Raw genomic sequence first — 23,465 nt, 5'->3', positions numbered from 1 at the left:
TTTGTTAGATATATAATGTGTAATAAGTATGCCAAGTGTAGAAATAAAAATTTATTCTGCAGTAGAATTGTACTTATTTCAAGTGTCATGTATATTCTTTATGATAGACTGGGGCCTCTAGTTTGTGTAAAATACTTCTGTGCCTATTTTGTAGGACAAGGGGCAAAACTGTACTCTAATTGCCATGGTGCCTTAGAATTGTACCTGAATGTTCTAGTCACTTTTCCTGGCTCATGTCTATATTATAAGCCAAGTCTTTGATCAGAAACTCAGTCCCGTCCTTTGGAGAGAGATCTACTTTACACTGTCATTTTCCAGGTATATATTGTAGTTCCAGTGCAAGAGTCAGTGCTTGCAGTTCTCATTGGAATGATTTTTGTGAAATTAGTTGTACAGTGAAGCCAAATCACATTTTTCTCCTATGTAAGGGTTTCCAATACCCATTTAATTTACCACTGCTGGTGCTCTGTGGGCATATGAGAAAAAAGAAATAATCCCTATCCTGAAGGTGCTGATAGTTTCCTAGGGGAAGATGGTGATCTTGAACCGTCCGTGAGTTATTTACACCCCCTCTTTCCCCAGATCTTCTGCAGAGCTACAAGATTGCTGTTCTCTGTGTACGTAAACAAGCGTTAATATAGGCAGTAACACCTTAACAATAAGAAAAAGCAGAAAATAATGGTATAGTTTCAGAATTTGACAACAAAAGGCATCATTTTAATGCACCTTTTCAGCAGGGAGATTTGAGCCATTTTGGCTGTGGAAATGGGTGACTGGGCAGTTATTTTCTTTACACCATGCCTCCCTTTGCATTGTATAGAGGAAGACAAGAGGCTGACTCATCCAAACCACTCTTGTTCTTTTTGTAGTTATAAACTTAAATACACACACATATAACAAAATTCTGATCTGAAGTCTAACCCCCAAGTAGTCTTTGTATACATGGAGAGAGCTAAAATAGGCCAGTAACGGGCAGAGAGTTAGGCACAGGAGCAGTGCTCCAGGACCCACATGTGCTACCAGGCTATTCAGTTGCCTAACTTACTCTTGCTTAGAGCTGCCGATCTCACTCAGGGACGTCAGCTTCTCCTAAGGCTCCTTTACCTGTGTGGCAGCAGCTAGAGCATGGATAAGCCTCTGAAAACAGACCCAGGTCTCAACCCCACCACCCAGTAGCTACCTCTGTGCCCTGACCAAGATACTTAAGCTTCTGAGCCTCAGTTTCCTTATCTACAAAATGGAGATTAATTGGAGTATTAATTGAAATGAAGTATGTAAAGTGCTTGGCACTAAATAGTCTTTAATAAATATTCTCTATTGTTGTTTTCTCTTCATTATTGATACCCAGCCCCAGGGTTTTAATGCTTTAAATCAGAATGTTTTCCTTCTTGGTGTTATCAAATAATTTTTAATTGTGTCTATTTATAATTTAAGACTGTTTCATTTTGTGAGGTATCTGTTCTCAATTGTCTACAAAAGGGGGTTACTATGTACAAAAAGTACCATGCTCTTTTTGGGTTCTAAGATAGTCATTTTAAGGCATTATCAGTTATGGGTGTTCAAAAAGAATAATGTCCTAATGCAATTTACTGTAATGTTTTCAGAAGAACTGAAGTTTTTTTTTTCTCCCACAGTTCTGTTGTTTACTGGAAATACAAGTTGTACATGATTATTGAATTTGTGAAGCTAGCAGTTACAAGACTGACTCTTTCTTGTCTTGAAAAATGAGAATATTACCAATCTCAAGCCACATGTAGAACACCATTTCCCTAGCTGTTCCATCATATGCTAGCATTCTGCACGATGTTAACAGGAGCACCTAGAAAAAAGGGTTTCAGGAGTAGGCTATACTCCATTCCCATTCCTGGAGAATCACAGAGCATGTTAGAATTTTAAAAGTTCTAAGCAATACTGATTGACAAAATATTTCCAGTACTGATTTCACCGTGGACCTTTTTTGCACAGAATGCCTTTAAGTGTCTCCCAGGACCCTAATGTTTCTTAGAACATAGTCTACAAGAAGATGCAGTGTTTTTTAGAAAAATGGAGATTGTCCAGAGTTGGTCAGGAAATTGAGAATGGCCTGAAACTGGAGGGTGTTCCACTGTTGTAATGACTCAGGTTGACAAGGGGCAGTGAAGGCTTGCGGGGTGCAGTGCTTAGGTCTACTGTGCAGCATCATAGGTCGTCGTCTGTACCCACACAGGACCAGGTTTATAATAACTGCTCCATAAATAACTGTTGAGTTGATATGGCTTAACTGATGATCTGAAGATACAAAATATATTTATTTCTGGTTAAGGCATCCAAAATTGTGATGGAGCTGTCTTTTGGAAAAAACAGATAATGGTCCTACATTAGGAAAAAGTCAGGAGACATTTCCCACAGGACCCACCTACTTGCTACACTACCACTCCTCCTTTCCAAGGGGAATCCCTCAGAACAGCATGGTGTGGGGGAGAGAGCGAGCAGACCTCACTTCTGACACTGTCACTTAACAAGCTCTGTGACTGAACAAAGTCACTCACTATACCTCTCTCTGCCTTAGAGTCTGTGTCTCTAAAATAGGAATCGTCATGGTACTTAGCTTACAAAAAGTTAAGCAAGCTAACAAAGGTGTATACCTGATGCAAGTTGCTGTCGAGTCGATTCCGACTCCTAGTGACCCTATAGGACAGAGTAGAACTGCCCCATAGAGTTTCCAAGGAGCGGCTGGTGGATTCGAACTGCCAACCTTTTTGTTAGCAGCTGAGCTCTTAACCACTGTGCCACCAGGGCTCCACTGATGCAAGGCAGGACTCAATAAATGTTGGTTTCCTTTCTCTTTTGGTAGATGAGGAAACACAGCTTTCAAGCAGGGCCCTGTACAGAGTCTGCAAAGGTTCTTAGAGGAGCAAGTGTTGTGGTTGCCTGACTAAGCTCAGGCCATTGTCTCTGTAGACACTGAAGACCACCAGGTGCAGCCCTGTACATCGCATCCCAGTGAGTGCTAGACTGGGTTTTAGGCCCAGCTCAGGTACTTGGTAGCCACAGAAGTTGAACAAGTCACTTAATCTCCTTGGGCTCTGTTTTCTCCTCTGTAAAACGGGGTTGAGAATAATTCTTGCCTACCTTACCAAATCTTTGTAGTGTTTAAATGAAATAACGTAAGCATCTTTTCTGTATCTGGCTGTGTGATAGTTGATTCTTCATAGTCATAAGAAGGCACCTCATGTTAAGTTTCTTAGTGGGGACAAAAGGGTGACCTTGCTCTTCTTTCTGCCCAGGAAATGTTAGCAGTAGATGCCCCGAGGAGACACAAGGTATCCGTCCACGTTCTTGCCAGGGAAATGGATTCTTGTAAGTATTGAATATTGACTTTTTAAAATGTTTTTTTAGTCACATGTTGAGCCATATGATGGACCCTTGCCATCGCCACATGCCTTGAAGAGTACTGGAAAGTAAAGGGGTGGAGAAGGGGAACTGGAGAAGGAGTCTGCTCTATCGAAGCAGAAGTAAAGGGAAAAGGGACATTAGGGAGTGAAGGAGTGAGCCAGCAGCAGGCAGCACAATCCGAGCTGGCCACAGCTTCACAAGAAAACACAGCTGGGTGCTGGTGAGACGTCTCCAAAGAGACTGTATGGAATCACTGCATGTGGACAGGAAAGGTATGCAATTTATCAGCCTGGTCCTTCCTATCTCCTGTTACTGGCCAACATTTGCCCACAGCCGTTACCTCTCTGGCCTTCTGGGTTGTGTTACTGGGTCCCTTCAGGTGGCCAGAGCCATAGGGTCCAGTCAGGTCATACCTGGGCACTGAAGCTGCTGCAGCCAGGGCTTCATAGCCACGGTAATGTTATGAGCCATCACTGGGGACACTCTGGATGGGAGGCAGGAAAGCAACCAAGTCCTTAGGGAGCTTGCAGTGTGAGAGGATCTGAGAGGCACATGAACTGGGCCTGGTTCAGATGTTTTTGAAAATCGCTCTGGTGTGCTAGTATCAGCAAGTGCAAAGCACTAAACCTTTCATGTTCTTATAGGCCCTGCTGTTGGAGAGTTCCCATGTCAAAATGATGTAAATTTGCCACAAGCACCAGCCTTGCCACAGGTAAGAAATGTAAATGTTAGGTTGCATGGTTAGAGGACTTCCTACTTAGAAGGAGCTTGTTCTTCGGGACACTTAATGACCTAGAGGTTTCAGGCCATCAAGTGTTCAAGCCTGTACTTTGGTCCCCCTTGAAGGCCTGGTCACCCAGGTGTGTATTCATCTTGACAGCTCCCAGTGCCTCCTACCTTTCCCTTTTCAGCTGCAGAGAGACTCAGCCTCTGCCCTTGTCTGCCTTGGCTTCTTAGTTAAACATTTGTGTTACAGTGCAGTGAGCCATCTCCAGCCATATCTGTCCCCAGTCTGGAGTATTACAGTGAAATTTCTTAGCCCCTTCCACAGCGCCTCAGTGTTTTAATCATCTAGAAAGGTTGTCATTTACCTACAGGAGGAGCAAACTATCAGTGTAACCAGGCCCTTTCTGGGTAGGCATACCTCCCCACTCTGCTGAAACCTTGGTGCTAGGTTCTTGGCATGCTTCCTTCTGGCCCAGAGTCCCATTGTGGACATTCATCATAGGTTTGCATAGGCCAGCCCTTGACCCTCTGGCCCTAGTGATCTAGGAAGAAAGGTCAGCAGATTAGAATATAGAACGTAGAAACTAGTGTGTATGCAGAAAGAAAAAAATATGTTGATGTCCTGCTCTGCTTTTTAGGTTAAATATAGTAAGAGGGAACTTTTTTTTCTTTACAGCCTGAAGTGATTCAGAACATGACCGAGTTCAAGCGTGGTTTACCACTGTTTCCCCTTGTGAAACCACATATCAACTTCATGGCTGCAAAACTCTGAAGATTCCCTGCGGGTGAAAAATTGCAAGTGGATGCATTCCTGAGTCTTCCAGGGCCTAGGAAACCAACCTTGGCCACTTTAGTAGTTTCTGGCTCATTGAGAGACAAACAGAAAAAAAGAAGTTATCGAATGTCATTATGCAGAAATATTAAAAATCCAAAGTAATTAAATTACAAATATTGTAGAATATTTTTAAAATACATGCCTCTTAAATATTTAAAAATCTTTCTTTTCATTACTAAGAGAAATTTCCCTTATATAAACATGCTTAAAATGATAAATGATATTCTTATAGAATCTTCCTTCCTATTCTGTAAAATAGTCACTTGTCAGAAGAAAAGTTAGATTTTTTTTTTTTAAGCCTCTGAGATTGACTGAGAAGGCTTCAAAACATTAGAAAGGTGATACCTTTTAAAAAATCGATCCTCAAATTTGCTTTCTATTTGAAAATTTCATGTAAATCAGTGGAGAACATTACATTTGGCAGATAATGAACACAGTAACGTAACCTTTTATTAGTGAAATCGCTGATTATAGAAGGCATGGTTTTAATCTTTTTATAAAATTTAAACATGTTTTATATATAAACTAGTAAAATGCTGGAAAAACCTAGAACATCCTACTTATTTAGAGTGCTAGAAATACTCACATCAATTTTGTCCCAAACTGAATTTCTCAGGATTATTGTGGGTTGTTTCTTTCTGATTGAATTATGTTGACATTCTCGTATTCATAGTTGGTTTGCAGTGTTCCATCAGTTTTACTTTTTCTCATCAACATGCTGTTGTATTTATTGAACAAGTACAAATAGGGTCACCTTCAGATCCTGCTGAGTGTGTGACATGCTTTTCCAACATCAGCTGTGGTCAACACCCTTAACTTTTTACTTCCATGAAATTGCAGTCGGTGTATGAACTAAAATATTTTGCCCCATTGTGAATTTAAAAGGCAACAACTACAAAGCCACCTTTTGGGAAGTATAAAAAAAGAAAACCTTGGAGTCTTAAAATAGCGTGGTTTCCAAAAGACTCTAAAATCCCTTGTTGCTACTAGTCTAATCTTGCCTTAAGTGTTATCTTATTTTTTGAAAATATAAACATACAAACACACATGATGACTGGAGTGGACTTCTAAAAAATGTTTTTTTCATGAGATTCTATTTCAGGTAAAATTGTCACTGTAGATTTAACAACTATTTTAAAATATTTACTGTTATTAAAACTTGCTTTAAGAGAAATTGTGAGTATACTTCCACATACAGGCACTTGTAAGTGGCCCCAGTGTCCACTAACTCAGGCAAAGTAAAGAATTGCATTTTCAAATGACATTTTACCTCCATCTGAATTGATTTGCCAGAACTTCTTTCTGTAGAGTCATATTTTTTCACATCTTAAGTTTTTACACTTGTCTTTTCCAGATAATCTAAATTTGGGGCAAGAATGATATAATCACAACTCCGGAGGCTGCTTTTGAAAGCGGGGCTCCGTTTCTACTGTCAGATCAATGTGGTGCTGTAACCGTCTTTTTACCCCTGCTTTCAGAGCCTCCTCTTGTGAAGCCTGTCTTTACTCATCAGAAGGTATGAGTCATCACTTCCTTCTGGTTTTATGTGTTTGTAGACTATGCAGCTTTTCATCAAACTGCAAATATATACAAGAGAAATCTAAAATTAGTCCAGAGTGTTTAAATCTACCACTGTAAGAATAAACAAAAACCCACCTACCTTTTCTGTGGAAAAGTACGTGCTATTGAGTAACTTTGAGCTTGTTTTTTAATGGGCGAAATTTAACAGTGTCATTTTTATGAGAAAGGCACTTGAGAGCTGAAAGGCATCTCATGTAGTCTTCCAGGAACCTGTGATTGTTGTTCAGTCTGCTCCAGCATTTTCCAGTGTCCAAATTGGATCTAGAGCTACCTTTGGATCACTCAGGCATACTAATGGATTCATTTAAAAGGGTCCAAGCTGCAGTCCATGAGCAATAACAGACTACCCCGGGTACTGCTGTTTACTCAATGCTTAGTAAATGAGATTTGTGAAACAGTTAAACTAAGTTATTCGTTACCTGTGACTTTTTAAAAAAGTCATCTTTTTGACTAGTTGATGTGGAAGAGAGAGCATGTGACACAGCCAGTATGGTGGAGTGCTAGGGTTATCCTGTTTACAATAAATCACCTGAATTTAACCTCTGGAGTTTACAGTTGTGTTATTTTTACAGTTTTAATGAAATAGTACAGTGGCCAATCCTCAGCCTACCTCTCAATGTCCCCACTTGACAGTGTTTCTTATTCTGATTGTTCCTAATGTAGAAAGTAGTGAATTCTGATAATTTTTTTAAAAAAGCATATCTGAGTAAGTGATTTAGTCAAGTAAATGGCTCTCAAGAATAGATCATTTTTGTGAAACAGGAATCTCAGTATTTGAGGCTGAACTGCTTGCTGTAAGTATCATCACTGATCCCAATGCCTGTCAGAATCCCAGTAGACTTTTTTGGCAAACACTGACAAGCTGATTTTAAAATTTACATGTACATGCAAACAGTCTTGAATATCTAAAATAATCCTGAACATGAAGAATAAAACTATCCTTCCTGATTGCAAGGCTTATATAAAACTGATTATCAAGACATTGTGATATTGGCCTCGTGATAGACATATGGATCAATGAAAGAGAACAGAAAGTCCAGAAATAGATGCACACATTGACTTCAATTAATTTTTGACAAAAATATCAAGGTAATTCACTGGGAGAAAGTATAGTCTTTTCAACAAATGGTTCAAGAACAAGATTATCCTTATGGAAAAAAAAACTGAGCCTTAACCCTTATTTCACATCACATGTGAAATTAACTCAAAAAGGACTATAGATTTCATGTAAAAGCTAAAACTGTGAAACTTCTATGAAGAAACATAAAAAAATCTTTTCAAAGTTTGATAGTTTAAAAACTTAGAATGCAAGAGTCACTAACTGTCAAAATGGATAAATTTGAAGCTTTTCCATTTTAAAATTGTCTTGTCTTTAGAAGATTATCAGTAAGGCAAGCCACTCTCTGGGAGGAAATATTCCAAATATATAAATCAGACAAAGGACTTATATATAAAAATATGTGGAAAACTCCTAAAACTGTAATGAGAGGACAAACAACCCAATAAAAATCTGGTAAAGAGTTGAAGAGATGGTCAATATGCATATGAAAAAGTCGTTAGTCGTCAGGGAAATGCAAATGAAAGCCACAGTGAGAGGCAAAACTAGGGAAGAAGGAAAATCAGTGGAGGTTGGGGTCAGGAGATTGGCTCAAAGGTCAAGAGGAAACATTGTAATGTATACAATTAGTAAATATCAAATTGTCCGTTTAAAATTGATTCATTTTATTGTATGTAAATTTTACCTCAATAAAAAGGTAGAGGGGAAAAAAAAGAGTTTTCAAAAACCACCCTGAGAAACCATTCCATTCAGACTGTATACCATAGTTAAAATTAGACTGATAATACCAAGTAAAAGCTTCTAGCTTCTAACCTCCAACTCCTGGCACACGTTATTTAAAAAAAAAAAGTTTCTTTTTTTGCTATAGAGTAGGTGCACTCATTCTTTCTTGTAGCAAGGGATCATATTTTGGAAAATGTTTTGGAGGCATCTTAAGAACTGTAAGGTATTATGAGTTAGAAATATAAAGTTAATAACTGAACCATTTTATTAAAGTTCACTTTGGAATACAAGTGTCATTAATTTTACTTAATGAAGTGATGGGGACAATACTACTATTGTTAGGTAGGTTAAGCAAGCCTGTTTGTTTGGTCCCTGTGGATTTCACAAGGTTTTTTTCATCATTTGTACCAAATTTTTATAAAGTCACAGTCCAGTATGCTGAATGTTCTTACTGACCTGAGTCTCCTTTAAAATCTCAGCCAGAAGGAGGAACAGTTGAATGTAGTCTTCTGATTCCCCTAATCTACCACATCAAATTCTTTTTCACTTCCCAACTGCCTGGCTTCCCTGTTGTTGATACTCTTCCCATCACTATTTTGGAGGAAGATGGAAGTATTACACTGCAGCTGTAAGTGTAATGATTGCAGTTGCATCAGGATGGACATTTTCCTTCCTCGCCACATACTTTGTGAAGTGTTGAGGCTGTCAGTTTTTCTGCTTTGGCCAAATCCTAAAAAGAGTGACCAGACTGAGCACTAGACTAGCATTTTTCTTACTGGCTAATTTGTTCTTTAAAGTCCTTTATTTATTATAGGCTAGCACCTTTGAACCAGTATCTAAAGGCTGTCTCAGAGTTTCCCAGACACAGTAAAGTCTCCACTTTCCCAAAACGTGGAACTCATTCAAGAATTTTAGACTCTCCTTAGCCCTATTTCATGGCCAAATAGGCTAAATTTCCATAAATAGGAGCCTTCATTTTGGCTCTCTGAACCTAAGGTTTGAGCTAGCATAGATAGATAGCTGCCATTGAGTCAGTTCTGACTCGTGACAACCTTATGTTCAACTGAAAGAAACGTGACCTGGTCCTGCATCATCCTCATGGTTGCCTGCATGTTCAAGTCCATCATTGCAGCTATCGTGCCAATCCAACTCACCAAGGGTCTTCCTTGCCCCCGCCGATGGTCCTCTACTTCAAACATGATGTCCTTCTCCAACAATTGATCCCTCCTGATTACGTGTCCAAAGCAAGCAAATTGAAAGATATTCTGTTGCAACTTATAAGGTTTTCATTGGCTGATTTTTGGAAGTAGATTGCCAGGCCTTCCTTCCTAGTCTGTCTTAGTCTGGATGCTCTGCTGAAACCTGTACATCAATGGGTGATATACAGTGAAATCTGTGAGAGCTGGAACTCAATGAGACTGCCTTGTTTTTCTGGGTCTCAAAAGTTCTCTGCCTTTGACAAGGTGCAGTCTTACCGCTTTTCGATCTTCTCTGTTGGTGGAAAATATTAGAGTTTTCCTCCTCTGACAGGTTTCCGCCTCACACAGCTTCTGGCTTTCGAAGGTTTTACTGCATTTGAAATATTGATGGCATAGCTTCCAGCATCATAGCAACACAAAAGCCACCAATATCTGACAAACTGACAGATGGGTGGTGGTGAGCTAGCGTAGCCTAGTCTAATAGTATACATGCATTATAAAGTGATTTCTTACTGGCTATAGTTAGCTAAAAGTTTGGTCAGTTTGGCCTTTTGGTTCTCAAACACTTTTATTTTCTCTGTTTATACCTTCCATGTATACCAAGAACATGAAACCATATACAATTAACAAATGGGCCTCATGATATGGACTCACCACAATTAGGTTCTATATGGAATCTAAATTCAGATACATAATTTCTGTGCAGTTTGTATGCCAACTTAGCATTATGATAATTGAGAGTTGCTATTTCTGAGAAATGATAATGCAGTTAGGCCAGTATCCTAGCATTGTGTGGTTCAAAAATGCAACTTACATACTAAGACTTAAGTTTGCTATATTATCACTCCACATACCATGTAATTTTGGGAATTTCCTTGTCCTTAAGTGACCATTTTAAAACCTATTTGACCATGAATGACATTCACAACACCAAAAAAGCACTCTTGAGATATAATATGTACATGGATTATTAGTCTTTTAAAAAGTAAAACTCATTTTTAAAATATGTAATAGAAAAGAAAACAAATGAGAGATTGTTGGGTTTACAGTTAACTTTACCCAAAGGATTTGGTCTTTGACCTTGGTTCCTGGGAGATAACCTCTAAAACCTTGAATTTTCTCCAGTGATTGAAGTGCCTTTGATGAAGCCTCTGAACCACACCTGAGGGTTTATGCTGATGCGCTGCCTCTAGTGTAGGAGTTGACCAGGCCCCCACCACGGGAGAGGGGAAGGGAGCTGAAAGTTGAGTTCAATCAATCATGCTTACTTAATGAGGCCCAATAAAGGCTCAGGACACAGGGAAACTCCAGTGGGCTTCCTAGTTGGTGAAAGACAGCACTGCACAGGGGAGGTAGCATGAAAGCCTCTGCATTGGGAGCTCTCCCAGACCTCGCCCGATTCATCTCTTCTTTCGTATCCTTTTTACTGCAATAACACTAATCGTGAGTATAATGCTTTTCCCTGAGTTCTGTAAGTCGTTCTAGCAAATTATCAAACCTGAGGAAATAGTGGGAGCCACAGGTCAGAAGTGAGGGTGTCATGGGGACTACCAAGCTTGTGGCTGGCGTCTGAGGTCTTAGGCAGACTTGGTTGTCTAGAGAACTGTGCCCTTTACTTGTGAGGTCGGACTTAACTCCAGGTGGTTTGGGTCAGAGGAAAAAGTGCTGCATGTACAGCTGGTGTCAAAACTGAGGGGAACAGAATTGATAATAAGTCTGTCTTGGAAGAAGTACAGCCAAAGTACTCCTTGGAAGTGAGGTTGGCAAGACTTCATCTCACATACTTAGGACATGTTATCAGGAGGGATTAGTCTCCAGAGAAGGACATCATGCTTGGTAAAGTAGAGGGTCAGTAAAAAAGAAGAAGACCCTCAACAAGATTGGATTGACACAGTGGCTGTAACAATGGGCTCAAACATAGCAACGATTATGAGGATGGCGCAAGACCGGGCAGTGTTTTGTTCTGTTGTACATAGGGTTGCTATGAGTCAGAGAACCAGCTTAACGACACCTAACAACAAGAGCAAGAAATATATTACTATGCCTTCTTCCCCCTTTCAGACACCATCTCTTCCTGTTACCTAAAGATAATCACTGTCTTGGCTTCTAACAATGTAGATTAGTTTTGCCTGCTTTGAACATTATAGAAATATTATAAAAATATATGCATCCTTTGTGCCTGACTTTGTGCAAAATTAATTCAGATTTATCTATTTATGTGTATAGCTATAGTTTTTTCACTTTTATTGCTATATAATATTCCATTGTATATTACAATTTATCCATTCTACTATTGATGGACATGGATGAACCTTGAAAATATTATGCTAAATGAAATAAGCCAGATACAAAAGGACAAATACTGTATGACCCCATTTATATGAAATATCTAGACAAACATATAGAGACAGAAAGTAGATTAGTTGTTTGCATGGGTGGGGGGAAGGGGAAGAGGAAATGGGGCGTTATTTAATGGATACAGGGTTTCTGTTTGGAGTGATGAAAGTTTTAGAAACAAATAGTGGTGATGGTTGCATGATACTGAGTGATTTAATGCCACTGGAATGTATACTTGAAAACGTTTAAAATGGCAAATTTTGTGTTGTATATTATTTTACCAGACTACAAAAAACCAAAAACCTGACACCTGGGTTCTGTCCCAGAGCGGATTTAATTGTCCTGGGGAGGGAGCTGGGTATTGGGATTGTTTACAAGCTCCAGGTGATCCTGAAGTGCAGCCAGGCTTGAGAGCCACTGCTCACGTTGCAAAGGTAAGATTGTCCATTAGATGGAGACAGAGCACTGCTCGTGAAGAAAGACTCCACTCAAAACCTATTTTCTGACTTTGCGTCTGCACTGACTCCAATTTACGTAATATACCAAGCAGGGAAAACGTGTGGAAAGATAGGTAAAATTATCTTTGGTACTGTTGCTTGCCAACCAAAGAAATTCTTCTATTGGGGAAAATTACAGGAACTAATTTAAGAAATAACATGCAGCTAAAAATATCTTATTTGCCAAATTACCTGACTTAGCATCTAGAAGTATTTTCAATCCTTTACACAGCTAGCTCACTTTGATTTAAAAAAAAAAAAAAAAGCATATACACTTGACATCAAGACTAAAAAAAATTTTAAAGGTGGGGGGGTAATATTGTTCATAAGGAACCTTGGTGGTGCAGTACTTAAGTGCTTGGCTGTTAACTGAAATGTTGGCAGTTCGAACCCACCAGCCTCTTTGGGAGAAAGATGTGGCAGTCGGCTTCCTTAAAGATTTACGGCCTTGAAAACCCTATGGGGCAGCTCTATTCTGTCCTATAGGGTCTCTATGAGTCGAAATCGACTAGATGGTAATGAGTTTGGTTTTGGTTGGGTTTTAATATTGTTCATGTATTACCCAAAAAAACCCATTGCTGTAGAGTTGATTCTGACTCATAGCGACCCTATAGAACAGGGTAGAACTGCCCCATAGGGTTTCCAAGATGCTGCTAGTGGATTCGAACTGCTGACCTTTTGGTTAGCAGCCATAACTCTTAACCACTGCATCATCAGAGCTCCTCATATATCATAGAGAGGAAAATTTTGACAAAGTCACTCTAGTAAGTATGCAAATAGAAATCAACTTATGCAGAAAGTAAATTAGCTTAAGGTGTTATTCACAGGATTTTAGGAGATATGTAGATTAAGTATTGTGACTTGAATTTATTCTTAAGTCTGAAGTGCTTGATTGGCAGTTCCCAGCCTCCATTCCTCCCATCCCCTTTGCCTAGCTTTTCCATAGAAGCTGTAAAAGCTATAAATTTGATCTCTCTGCCCGTTGTAGATGATCGATGAGATGTAGGTGAAAATCACTGGGGAGGGCTTCCCTTCCTAAATAAAATGACAAAGCCTTACTAGAGGAAAATTCTTTCCCCTTTGTCCCCTTTTCATTATCCCCCTATCTGCCTGGGGACATGAAGCTTGGAGGTGGAGCAACCATTACTTGTCCATGAGATGACAAGTGTGAGGACAAGAGCTAACATAACTAACGATGGTGGAGAGGACAGACAGAAGGAGCCTGTGTCCCTCCTTGGTCTGAATCTTGATCTTGAATCTGAGTAGCTACTGTACAACTAGGCCAGGACTGCCTAGCTCTGAACTTGTTATGAGAGGAAAAAAAAAAGTCACTGTTAATTGTGGAGATTGCAGCTATGGGTTGAGAAAGCAAGTCTTGTACTCTTTCTTTTTTAAGCCAGCAGTCCATTGTGGTCCTGGTGCTGGACATGGCATCAATACCTCATGGGAGGGAACTGAGATGTCCCTACATGGTTTTGAAAATGTTTTTAATGAAGTATACTCTAGATGCAGAAAGTGCACAAATCATCAGTATACCACTTGTGACTATTCACAAATTGAACTCACCTATTTACCTAGCATCCAGTTTAAGAAAGAGAACTTTACCAGCCCCCAGCACTTCTCCACCCCCTTTCCAGTCACTTTCTCCACAAAGGTAACCACTATTCAGTCTTCTTACAGCATAGATTAGCTTGCTTGGTTTTGAACTTTACATAAATGGAATTAACGTTGTATTAAAACTTTTATGTGCACTTGCTTTGTTCAATATTTTTGGGAGATTTATATATGTTGTTTACTTAGTTATTCTAAATGCTACATAGTAACCCATTGTGTAACTGTAATACAATTTGTTTATTTTACTGTTACTGGACATTTGAGTGATTCTCAGTTTTTAGATGTTAAGCGTAGTGCTGCTTTAAACATTCTTGTTCAGGCCTTTTGGTGAACATATATATCCTTTTCTGTTGGATATATACCTAGAAATGGAATTGCTGGTTTGTAAGGTATGCATATTTTTAGTTTTAATAGAAACTGCCATTTTTATCAATTTATACACCCACCAGCGGTATATGAGAGTTCTGTTACCTCTCCAATACCTAGTATTGTGTGCCTTTAAATTTTTATCTTTTTTGTGAGTGTGTGACGGTATGGCATTGTGGTTTTAATTTGCTTTTCCCTGATGCCTAATGAAGTAGAATACCTTTTCCTATGCTTATTGGCCAATTCCTTTTCTGTGCCGTGCCTGTTCAAGTGTTTGCCCATTTTTCTGTTGGGTTGCTTGCCTTTTTCTTACTGGTTTGTCGGTATTTATATATTTCAGATATGAATTTTTTGTTGGATATGATCCTGCATGCATTTTACATCCTGTCTACCCACGCTTATTAATTTTCTGATGGTACCTCCTACTATTTCACCCATTGCTCATTCCTTTACAGCCTTTGGACTTCTTGTTCCTTGAACATGCCAGACACACTCCTAACTCAGGGCTCTGTGCTAGCTTCTACTTCTGCCCTCAGAGATCCCATAGCTCCCTCCCCTACCTCCTTTAAATCTTTGCTCCAATGTCACCTTCTTAGTGAAACCTTCTCTGATATCCCAATTTGGTCTTGCACCACCCCATCCCTTGTATGTCCTAATCCACCACAGCCATCCGTTGGTTTCTTTAAAAAAAAAAAAAAATTGTATTATGGAAGCTTTAAAACATACACAAAGTTAGAAAAAAAAATAATATAAAGACCCTCTGTTATATAAATGAGCCAAAGATGGCTTCTGTGTATTGGCCTCAAACCAAAAACCAAACCTGTTGCTGCTGAGTCGGTTCTGACTAACAGTGACCCTATTTCTTCATAATGGGCTGGGCTTGTTAGTCCAAAAAGCCTACCAGTGCCAAATTAGTACACATCCAATTGTTTTAAAAATAGCCCTAATAAGCAGATTCTAGCCACTTTTAGTTATCTAGTGCTGCTACAACAGAAATACCACAAGTGGATGGCTTTAACAAAGAGAAATTTATTCTCTCACAGTCTGGAAGGCTAAAAGTCCGAATTCAGGGTGCCAGCTCCAGGGGAAGTCTTTCTCTCTCTGTTGGCTTTGGGGGAAGGTGCTTGTCATCAATTTTCCCATGGTTGAGGAGCTTCTCAGCGCAGGGATCTTGGTCTAAAGGATGCGCTATTCTTCTGGCTCTTGTTTCTTGGTGGTATGAGGTCCCCTTGTCTCTGCTTGCTTCTCTCTTTTATATCTCAAAAGAGATGAGCTCAAGACACAACCTAATCTTTTAGATTGAGTCCTGCCTCATTAACATAACTGCCACCAATCCCACCTCATCAACATCATAAGAGATAGGATTTACACCACACAGGAAAATCACATCAGATGACAAAATGCTGGACAATCACAATACTGGGAATCATGGCCTAGCCAAATTGACAGACATTTTTGGGGGACACAATTCAATCCATGACAGCCACTTACAGCCTTCTTTACCTCTTGAAACTACACCCAATCTCTGCTAGCCCCAGATAAGATAAAACCCTATAGTTATAAGGACCCAAGCTGCTGCTGTCCTTCGGAGGGCTCTGGCCCAGAGACACCCACATTGCTGCAGGACATTTCCTAGGCACATGTAAGCCCCCACCCTCTCCTATTTCCCAGGAGTGAGTTTCCTTGTGCTCTTGCCCTTCTGGTGGCTCCCTGCACCACTAGCCTCTGGAATACCACCTGCTTTGGGAGATGGTCCCACCCTCCATGCAGCTGTCAGTGCATCAGCCCCAATAAATAGCTTGTCGTGCAGTGCGCTATCTCATGGTCATATCTTTTTCCTTGATCAGCCATGAACTCCTTCAAACTCACCACCCCTTTTCTCATGTAACTATCTTCTGACATAAAAAATTATCAGCATTTTTGCCATCTTAGTGTATTTTATTCATAAATACTTCCAGCTGCATCTTTAAATGATAAATACTGTGCATGACAAAACTGCCTCCAAAATTGTATACCCACTTTAACTTGCTGGGCCTTGGTTTCTTCATCTCAAAATCAAAGCATTAGAGGTGATGGCCTGATTCTGTAAATGCGCCTAATGTGAGCCCATGAATCCTTTTCTGATGAGGACACTTAGTCCTTACACTTAGTGTCCTGGCTTTGAGAAATAGCTGCAGGACAAAGAAAATGCCAAGATGAGCCACATTCTCAGTTTGAGAAAATCGTGATGTATGATGAATAGGTCCTTCTGAAGCATGGTTTGAACACCTAGTTAAATAATAATTCACTTTCTGATGAGACATTTTGAATGATAGGTTCTAATGGAATAATACGACTTGTGAATTGGAACATTAAATATGACATTACATTCTTTTCTGTCTTCTGTAGCTTTCTTCTTGGAAAAAACAAACAAACCTGAATTTCTGTAGAAATCAGAGATTTCTGAGTCCCTCACATTGATTTTTGGCTTCATAAATAAGCCAGTCTTCAGGGGATGGGAATAGGGGTAGAAACAGAGTCACAGTGTAGGATTTTCATTCACATATGAAGACCTGACCCTCAGTAGGGAAGTGTTCGAGGTGCTGGTCTCTGGGCTGAGATAGACCTATGTGTGAATTCTGTATCAACTGATTCCTAGCCAGATATCCAAGGCAAGTTACTCAAATCTTGCTGAGACTGCAAGATTGTTACAGCTACAGTGACCCTCAGAAAACCTTCCCTTGTGATTTCTATTTTGACCCATGAGTTATTTAAAAGTGTATTGTTCAATTTCTAAATATATGTGGAATTCTCAAACTTTCTACTGTCACTGAGTTCTAACTTATTTCTATTGTGGCCAGAGAACATTCTTTGTATGATTTCAGTCTTTTTCTATTTATTGATTCTTGATTTGTTTTTATTTTTGGTCAAGCATATGGTCTATCCTGGATATGTTCCATGTGTGCTTGAAAAGAATTTATATTCTGCTGTCTTTGGGTGGAGTTTTTATAAGTGTCAGGTCAAACTGGATGTGTTCTATATTCTCACTGATTTCCTGTCTGGTTGTTCTAGTTCTTGTTTCAATTTTGACAGCTTTTTCTTCATAAATGTTGAGGCTTTATTGTTTGATGCATCTATAATTATTATTGTTATATCTTCTTGACGTACTGATCCTTTTATCACTATGAAATATCCCTCTTTGTTTCTAGTGTTATTTCTTGTATTAAAGTTTATTTTGTCTGATATTAATATATCCACTCTAGCTCTCTTTTGGTTACTGTTTCCTGGTATATCTTTTTCTATCCTTTTACTTTCAACTTATTTGAGTCTTTGATCTAAAATCTGCCTCTAGCATACAGCATATAGTTGGATCTTGCTTTTTATCTAGTCTGACAATCTCTGTCTTTTGATTGGAGTGTTTAGTTTATTCATATTTAATGTAATTATTGATATAGTTGGATTTACATCACCCACTTTACTGTTTGTTTTCTGTGTATGTCTTTTTTGTTCCTCTTTTGCTCATTTATTGCCTTCTTTTGTATTAAACAAATATTTTTATCGTATCATTCTAATTCCTCTGTTAATTTTTTAACTTTTTTTGGTAATTTTCTTAGTGGTTGCGCTAGGACAGTGGTTCTCAACTGGGGTGGTTTTTGACCCTCTGGGGACATTTGGAAATGTCTAAAAACATTTTTGTTGTCACAACCTGTTGGTGGGGGGGGGTGCTACTAGTAGGAAGAGCCCAGGGATGCTACTAAGCATCCTACAACACACAAGACAGCCCACCACAACAAAGAATTATTTCTCCCAAAGTGTCAATAGTGCTGAGGATTACAACATACATTTTAACCTATCACAACCTACTTCAGGTAATACTGACTTAATTTTGGTCAAATATACAAATGTCCCCATAAAGTTCAATTTCCTTCCACTCCTTTGTGATATTATTGTCATATATATTACATCTAGATATGTTATAAACCCAATAATACAGTGTTATAAATCTTAATTTATTCATTCTTATATCTTTAAACAGCTTTACTGGGATATAATTTACATACTATAAAGTTCACTCATATAAGTTGTATAGTTTTTAGTGTGCAATCTTATGTTTTTAAAACAAGTTAAGAGAACTTTAAGGGAAATTAAGAGAAGAAGTTTTTCCCGAAAACTCATTTCCCCAGTGGTGTTATTAATCCCCACTTCACAGATGATGAAACTGAGGTCAGAGAGATTAAGCAAGGGACCAGCTAGTAAGTGGCAGAGCTAGGATTGGACCTCCAAAACCTTAAACATCCTCTTGGCCATTACACTGCATTGTACTGGGAATGAGGCAGTGCACTACCAAACCACCTCCCTTTATTTTGGGGAGTCGGGGATAAGGCGTGCAGTGATAGCACTTTTTCCAATCTCTTTCTTATACATTTTTTATAGGTTTTGTAGATATTATTGTAGTATACATTTGTAGCCATTTTTTTCACTTAATACCATAGCAATAACATTTCCCTATATAAAACTTTTCATAGATGCTGTTTCTAACGTCTCATAATAACAACCCCCTAGAGCATGCCCCATCCTCCCTGATTCCCAGACTTTCTTGATGACTCAGAATATTTCTCTGTTAGCACTTGGCTATTTTATTTTTTACTGTTTTATTGTGAAATATACAGAAAAAGTCTAGATAACAAATAATTAAAGATGAACTCCCTTATAACCACTTCCCAGGCCAAGAATCAGAACAAAACCAGGCCCCAGAACACACCATTTGCTCCTTCCCGCCTCGTGATTTTTCAGCCACAGTGTTTTAAAAGGTCAGTGTAATACGATGTTCATGATCTAATGACCTTGCACCACATTAGAGGTGTAGCCTTTGGACTCTGCATACAACTGAGAGCCCTCTGGCCCCCAGGAATTTGTTAAAAAATTGCACATCTCCTGACAGTCGTTCAAACACCATAACTTGGTGCTAATACTCTTCCTTGGGCTCACTAGCTTTCAGGCCTTTTCTAACGACCATTCCCAGACACCTAGATACGTTGTCCTGCATTCTGATCTCACATCCCTAAAAATAGCTTCCTTTTACGTTTTTCCCTGGCTTTTCACATCTCCCCAGTGGTGTCTCCTCTAGGTCCTCACCTCCCATCTAATTATCTGTTCTGGAATCTCTGCCAGGCAATTCTTCCTTTTCCAGTAATGCAAACATTAACCCACTTCAATGCCCCCTAATAAGATTTTTCCCCTTACCCTAGCCAGACAATGGTTCTCTCAAAACCACTAGCTCCCAGGTGATGCTGATGTGATGCTGCCAGTCGGAGCACCCATCCTCAAGCACTTGGCCAGTTGGACACTTGCTTCCTCCCTAGAATCAGAATCTAAGCAGAGTGACAAAAAGCCTGGGTGAGCCCAGGCTAGACTGTCCTGCTCTTGGACTGTGTTCTGCCTCAGCTCCTGTGGGCCCGCTGGGATCCTGCCTGTTCCTGCCCAGCCTCTCCTGCCTCCCCTCCAATTCTGCAAGATCCTTGCCCGAAAACTTCCCTTTCACTTCATTCAGCCAGTCTCGGTTTCTGAGGGATACGAACAAGAAACCCTAAATGACATAATCTCTAAGCTTTAGATTCCCAGCCTGTAACAAAAAGACAGTAACGCCTAGTGAAGGAGCCTGGGTGGCGCAAGCAGTCTGCGATCAGCTGCTAACTTTAAAGTTGATGGATCAAACCCACCCAGTGGCTCCACAGAAGACAGGCCTGGCAATATGCTTCCATAAAGATAACAGCCAAGAAACCCTCTGGAGTAATTCAACTCTAACACATGGAGTCGTCATGAGTCAGGGGCTAACAATGACAACAACAGTTCCTAGTGGGAAAATATTCATGATGTGAAAGTGACCAGAGTGAAGGCCTTGCCCTAAGGTGCTATTGGTCCATCTCGAGGTCCTAAATGGAGACCCCACCAGAAATGCTCTCGGCTCTAGCCTCTGCTTCCTGCCAGATAAAATGTTAGGATAAAGGGCAAGGCAAGCTATTACAGTAAAAGTTTCAGCTAAGAGATTGATATTTCTAATTACCAGTTAATGTCTTCCCTTCCCTTCTTGGCCTCAGCAGGCCCGTTCACTGTTATTTAAATTGCAAATTGTTTGGATTTTTCATGTAACTAGCTTAATGTAAAATGCTTCAATTACTACAAATGCATTTTTATTAACTGACCTGTCTGGTGGAGTAATCAGTTTTAAGAGGTAATAATATTTTTCTTAACTAATTACTACCCTCTTTCTTGAGAGATTATGATGATAATAATAGATATTATTCATTAATCTTATTGATCATAATAAAACTTAAGAGTCAGTATCTACCCTATTCAATAAAGATGACATTTTTGTCATGGTCAAAATGTATAGGTCTGATCAAATCCTAGTATATTATAAAGACTGTTTTCCAGGCATCAAAAGTCAGATCTTGAGTAGAAAATAAATATATGTATTTTAGAAATATTATCCTTATTACTAATTTGCTATGGAATAATTTTTAGTTTAAAGCATTTAACATATAAGTCACACTGTGCTTTCTCTACTATACCGAATGTTGTGGTTTTTTTAATCGTTAGTATGCTTTTATAGAGTTCAATAAAGTTTTGAGTAAATTATACTAGTCTTATACCAGTGGAAAGCTTAAATCGATATTTTATGGTAATTTTTTAGTTAACTGCTCGATTGCTAACCAAAAGATTGTAGGTTTGAGCCCACCCAACTGCTCGGTGCGAGAAAGACCTGGTGATCTACTTCTGTAAAGATTACAGCCTAGGAAACCCTATGGGGCAGTTCTACTCCGTCACACAAGTTCACTATGAGTCGCAATTGACTCAACAGCACCTAACAACATCAATAGTAATTTTTACACTAATAGGATATTTTACTACCTACTGGCTTATCTTTCTTATGAGATTACTCTTGATGGTTAGATCACAGGAAGAAAAAGATAGGAAAATTGGAGGATCGTTCACAAAGTTCAACATCTCCCTAACAGGAATTGCAGGGAAAATAAGTAGGGTTTCCAAGGCGCGGCTGGTGGATTCGAACTGCTGAGCTTTTGGTTAGCATCTGAGCCCTTAGCTACTGTGCCACCAGGGCTCCAAATAAAACAAAGTGGGAAGAAAATAATCAAGGAATAATTCAAGAAAGTTTCCTAGAAACAAAGGACATGAGTCTGATGATTGAAAAGGTCAACTAAGGATCCAGCACATTGTCATAAAATTTCAGAATGCCAGAGATAAAGAGAAGTTCCTAAAAGCATCTAGAAAAAACACAGGTCAGGTTCAAATGATCAGGATTCAATGGCACTGGACTTCCCAACATTAACATTAGAAGCAAAACACAATGGAGTAATAATGCTTTAAAATTCTGCAGGAAAATGATTTCTAAGCTAGAATTCTTTCAACCAAGTATAAGAGCAAAGTAATGACATTATCAGACAAGCAGTTTCAAAAGCTTTTCTTTGTACCAAAGGATGTACGCCACTGAAAAGAAAGGAGAAATAAAGTCACCAGATCAAGGAAACGGGAATCCAGTACTGAGGCTGCAGCTAGCCTAAATGGAGCTTTTTGTGTGAACTAGAAAACAACTCCTCCTCTGCAAGGATGAATTTTTAAACAGGAGCCCTTCTAGCCAGTTGCAGCTGCCAGGGTACACAGCTTGGTAAGCCAAGGATGGACATTTCCACCTCACTGCCCCTCAGCTGGGCATAAACTGAGGTAGTCCTACCAATATGAAGCCCTAGGATTTCAGTTGTGACAATCCTAGGTAGTAAGTCTTCCTTCCAGTTTGGAGCAGAAAGACAAAAGGCTCCAGGAAAGAAGGAAGTATCGGGGTGGGGGGGGGGGAATGGAACTAATGTGTTTAAAATGATGGAAAGTATTACAGTGAAACCTGAGTGCTGGAACTCGAAGGCCTTGCTTGTTTTTCCAGGTCTTGAAAGTGTTCTGCCTTTGACAGTGTACAGTCTTACCACTTTTCTATTGCTTGTTTTAGTGGAAAATATTTGAGTTTTCCTGCTCTGACAGGTTTCTGCAGGTTTTACTGTACTGATAGGCATGTGGCAGACAGTATAGCATTTGGGGAAAATTTTTAATAAGTACATACAGGGTCAGGCAAATGAATTTAAAAAAGAGGCAATTATGAACTCCAGGAAAAAAATAAAGGGATAAAAGAAAAAAAAGTGTGACTCTAAAACAGTAAACAGCTTAGTCATAATATGTAATAAAACTATGTTGAGGAAGGTTGAGGTGGAAAATGAGGTGTTGGTGTTGTGAGAGGGTTAATCCCTATTCACCATGGTGGGAAGTCAATAGATAATGGTGAAAAAATGATAAAGAAAGAAATGGCTGTATATTATTTAGAAACATGGAGATAGATGCCAGTGGAAGTAGCTGAAATTGTTGAGGGTCTACCTTACAGGAGTGAGGTTTGGAGATTGACTTTTACAAATATAACTATTATTTTGATAAGAATAAAACTAATTTCCAGGTCTAGATTTGAAAAACTGCATCTGGCATGTGGTACCTCTCCATGCAGCATCTAACCCTCCAGAGACTCTCTACATGGCTTGGGATAAATTTGAGATACTGATTATACCTATGGAGCCCTGGTGGCCCAGCAGTTAAGAGCTATGGTGAGCTACGGCTGCTAACCAAAAGGCTGGCAGTTTGAATCCACCAGCTGCTCCTTGGAAACCCTATGGTGAAGTTCTACTCTGTCCTATAGGGTCACTATGAGTTGCAACCGACTCAATGGCAACAGGTTTTTGGTTTTATTATAAGTGGAGACATTGAATAAGTAGTTAAATATTCAAGTTCAGAATTCAGGGGAGTGGTCTGGGCTGGAGATCTAAATTTGGAATTGTGTTAGAGATGGTAGATCAGGATATTATTCAGCATGGCAGCCCAGCAGCCCGTGTAACTGTCTAGCTGCATTCTCAGGCCTCACTCCCAGCTTAGTTTCTACAGACCAGCTTCAGCCTGAGCCCTCTGGCAAGTTCCTCTGAGTTAACAGTTCTTTATTATAACATTTTCCCTGTTCAAATAACTAGTGTGATTTCTATCTCCTGACTAGACCCTGACTGATACATTACACGTGTGGCCATTTTGTAAAAATTCAAGATTTTTACTTTAAAATTGTGTATTTTTGC

The 23,465-nt window shown here is 39.3% G+C and overlaps 1 protein-coding gene across 5 annotated transcripts in view; it reads left to right on the top strand.

Annotated features, from left to right (window-relative positions):
• IDE (insulin degrading enzyme) overlaps window positions 1–11,261 on the top strand; it is a 138,218-nt gene extending 126,957 nt beyond the window's left edge. For 3 of the 5 annotated variants that reach the window (XM_023740039.1, XM_023740034.1, XM_023740037.1), the window contains 3 exons: window positions 3,267–3,339; window positions 4,020–4,087; window positions 4,778–11,261. In XM_023740039.1, coding sequence (XP_023595807.1) covers window positions 3,267–3,339; window positions 4,020–4,087; window positions 4,778–4,873 — 237 coding nt within the window. In that variant the 3' untranslated portion in view covers window positions 4,874–11,261. The remainder of the gene's footprint in view (window positions 1–3,266; window positions 3,340–4,019; window positions 4,088–4,777) is intronic. The other 2 variants (XM_004369933.2, XM_023740027.1) reach the window with 1 other exon arrangement.
• The last annotated feature ends 12,204 nt before the right edge of the window (window positions 11,262–23,465 follow it).

Source organism: Trichechus manatus, unplaced genomic scaffold, assembly GCF_000243295.1.
Source record: "Trichechus manatus latirostris isolate Lorelei unplaced genomic scaffold, TriManLat1.0 scaffold00007, whole genome shotgun sequence".
Lineage (NCBI taxonomy): Eukaryota > Metazoa > Chordata > Mammalia > Sirenia > Trichechidae > Trichechus > Trichechus manatus.
The sequence above is the reverse complement of the archived record's forward strand: the minus strand, read 5'-3'. Positions and strand labels throughout refer to the sequence as shown.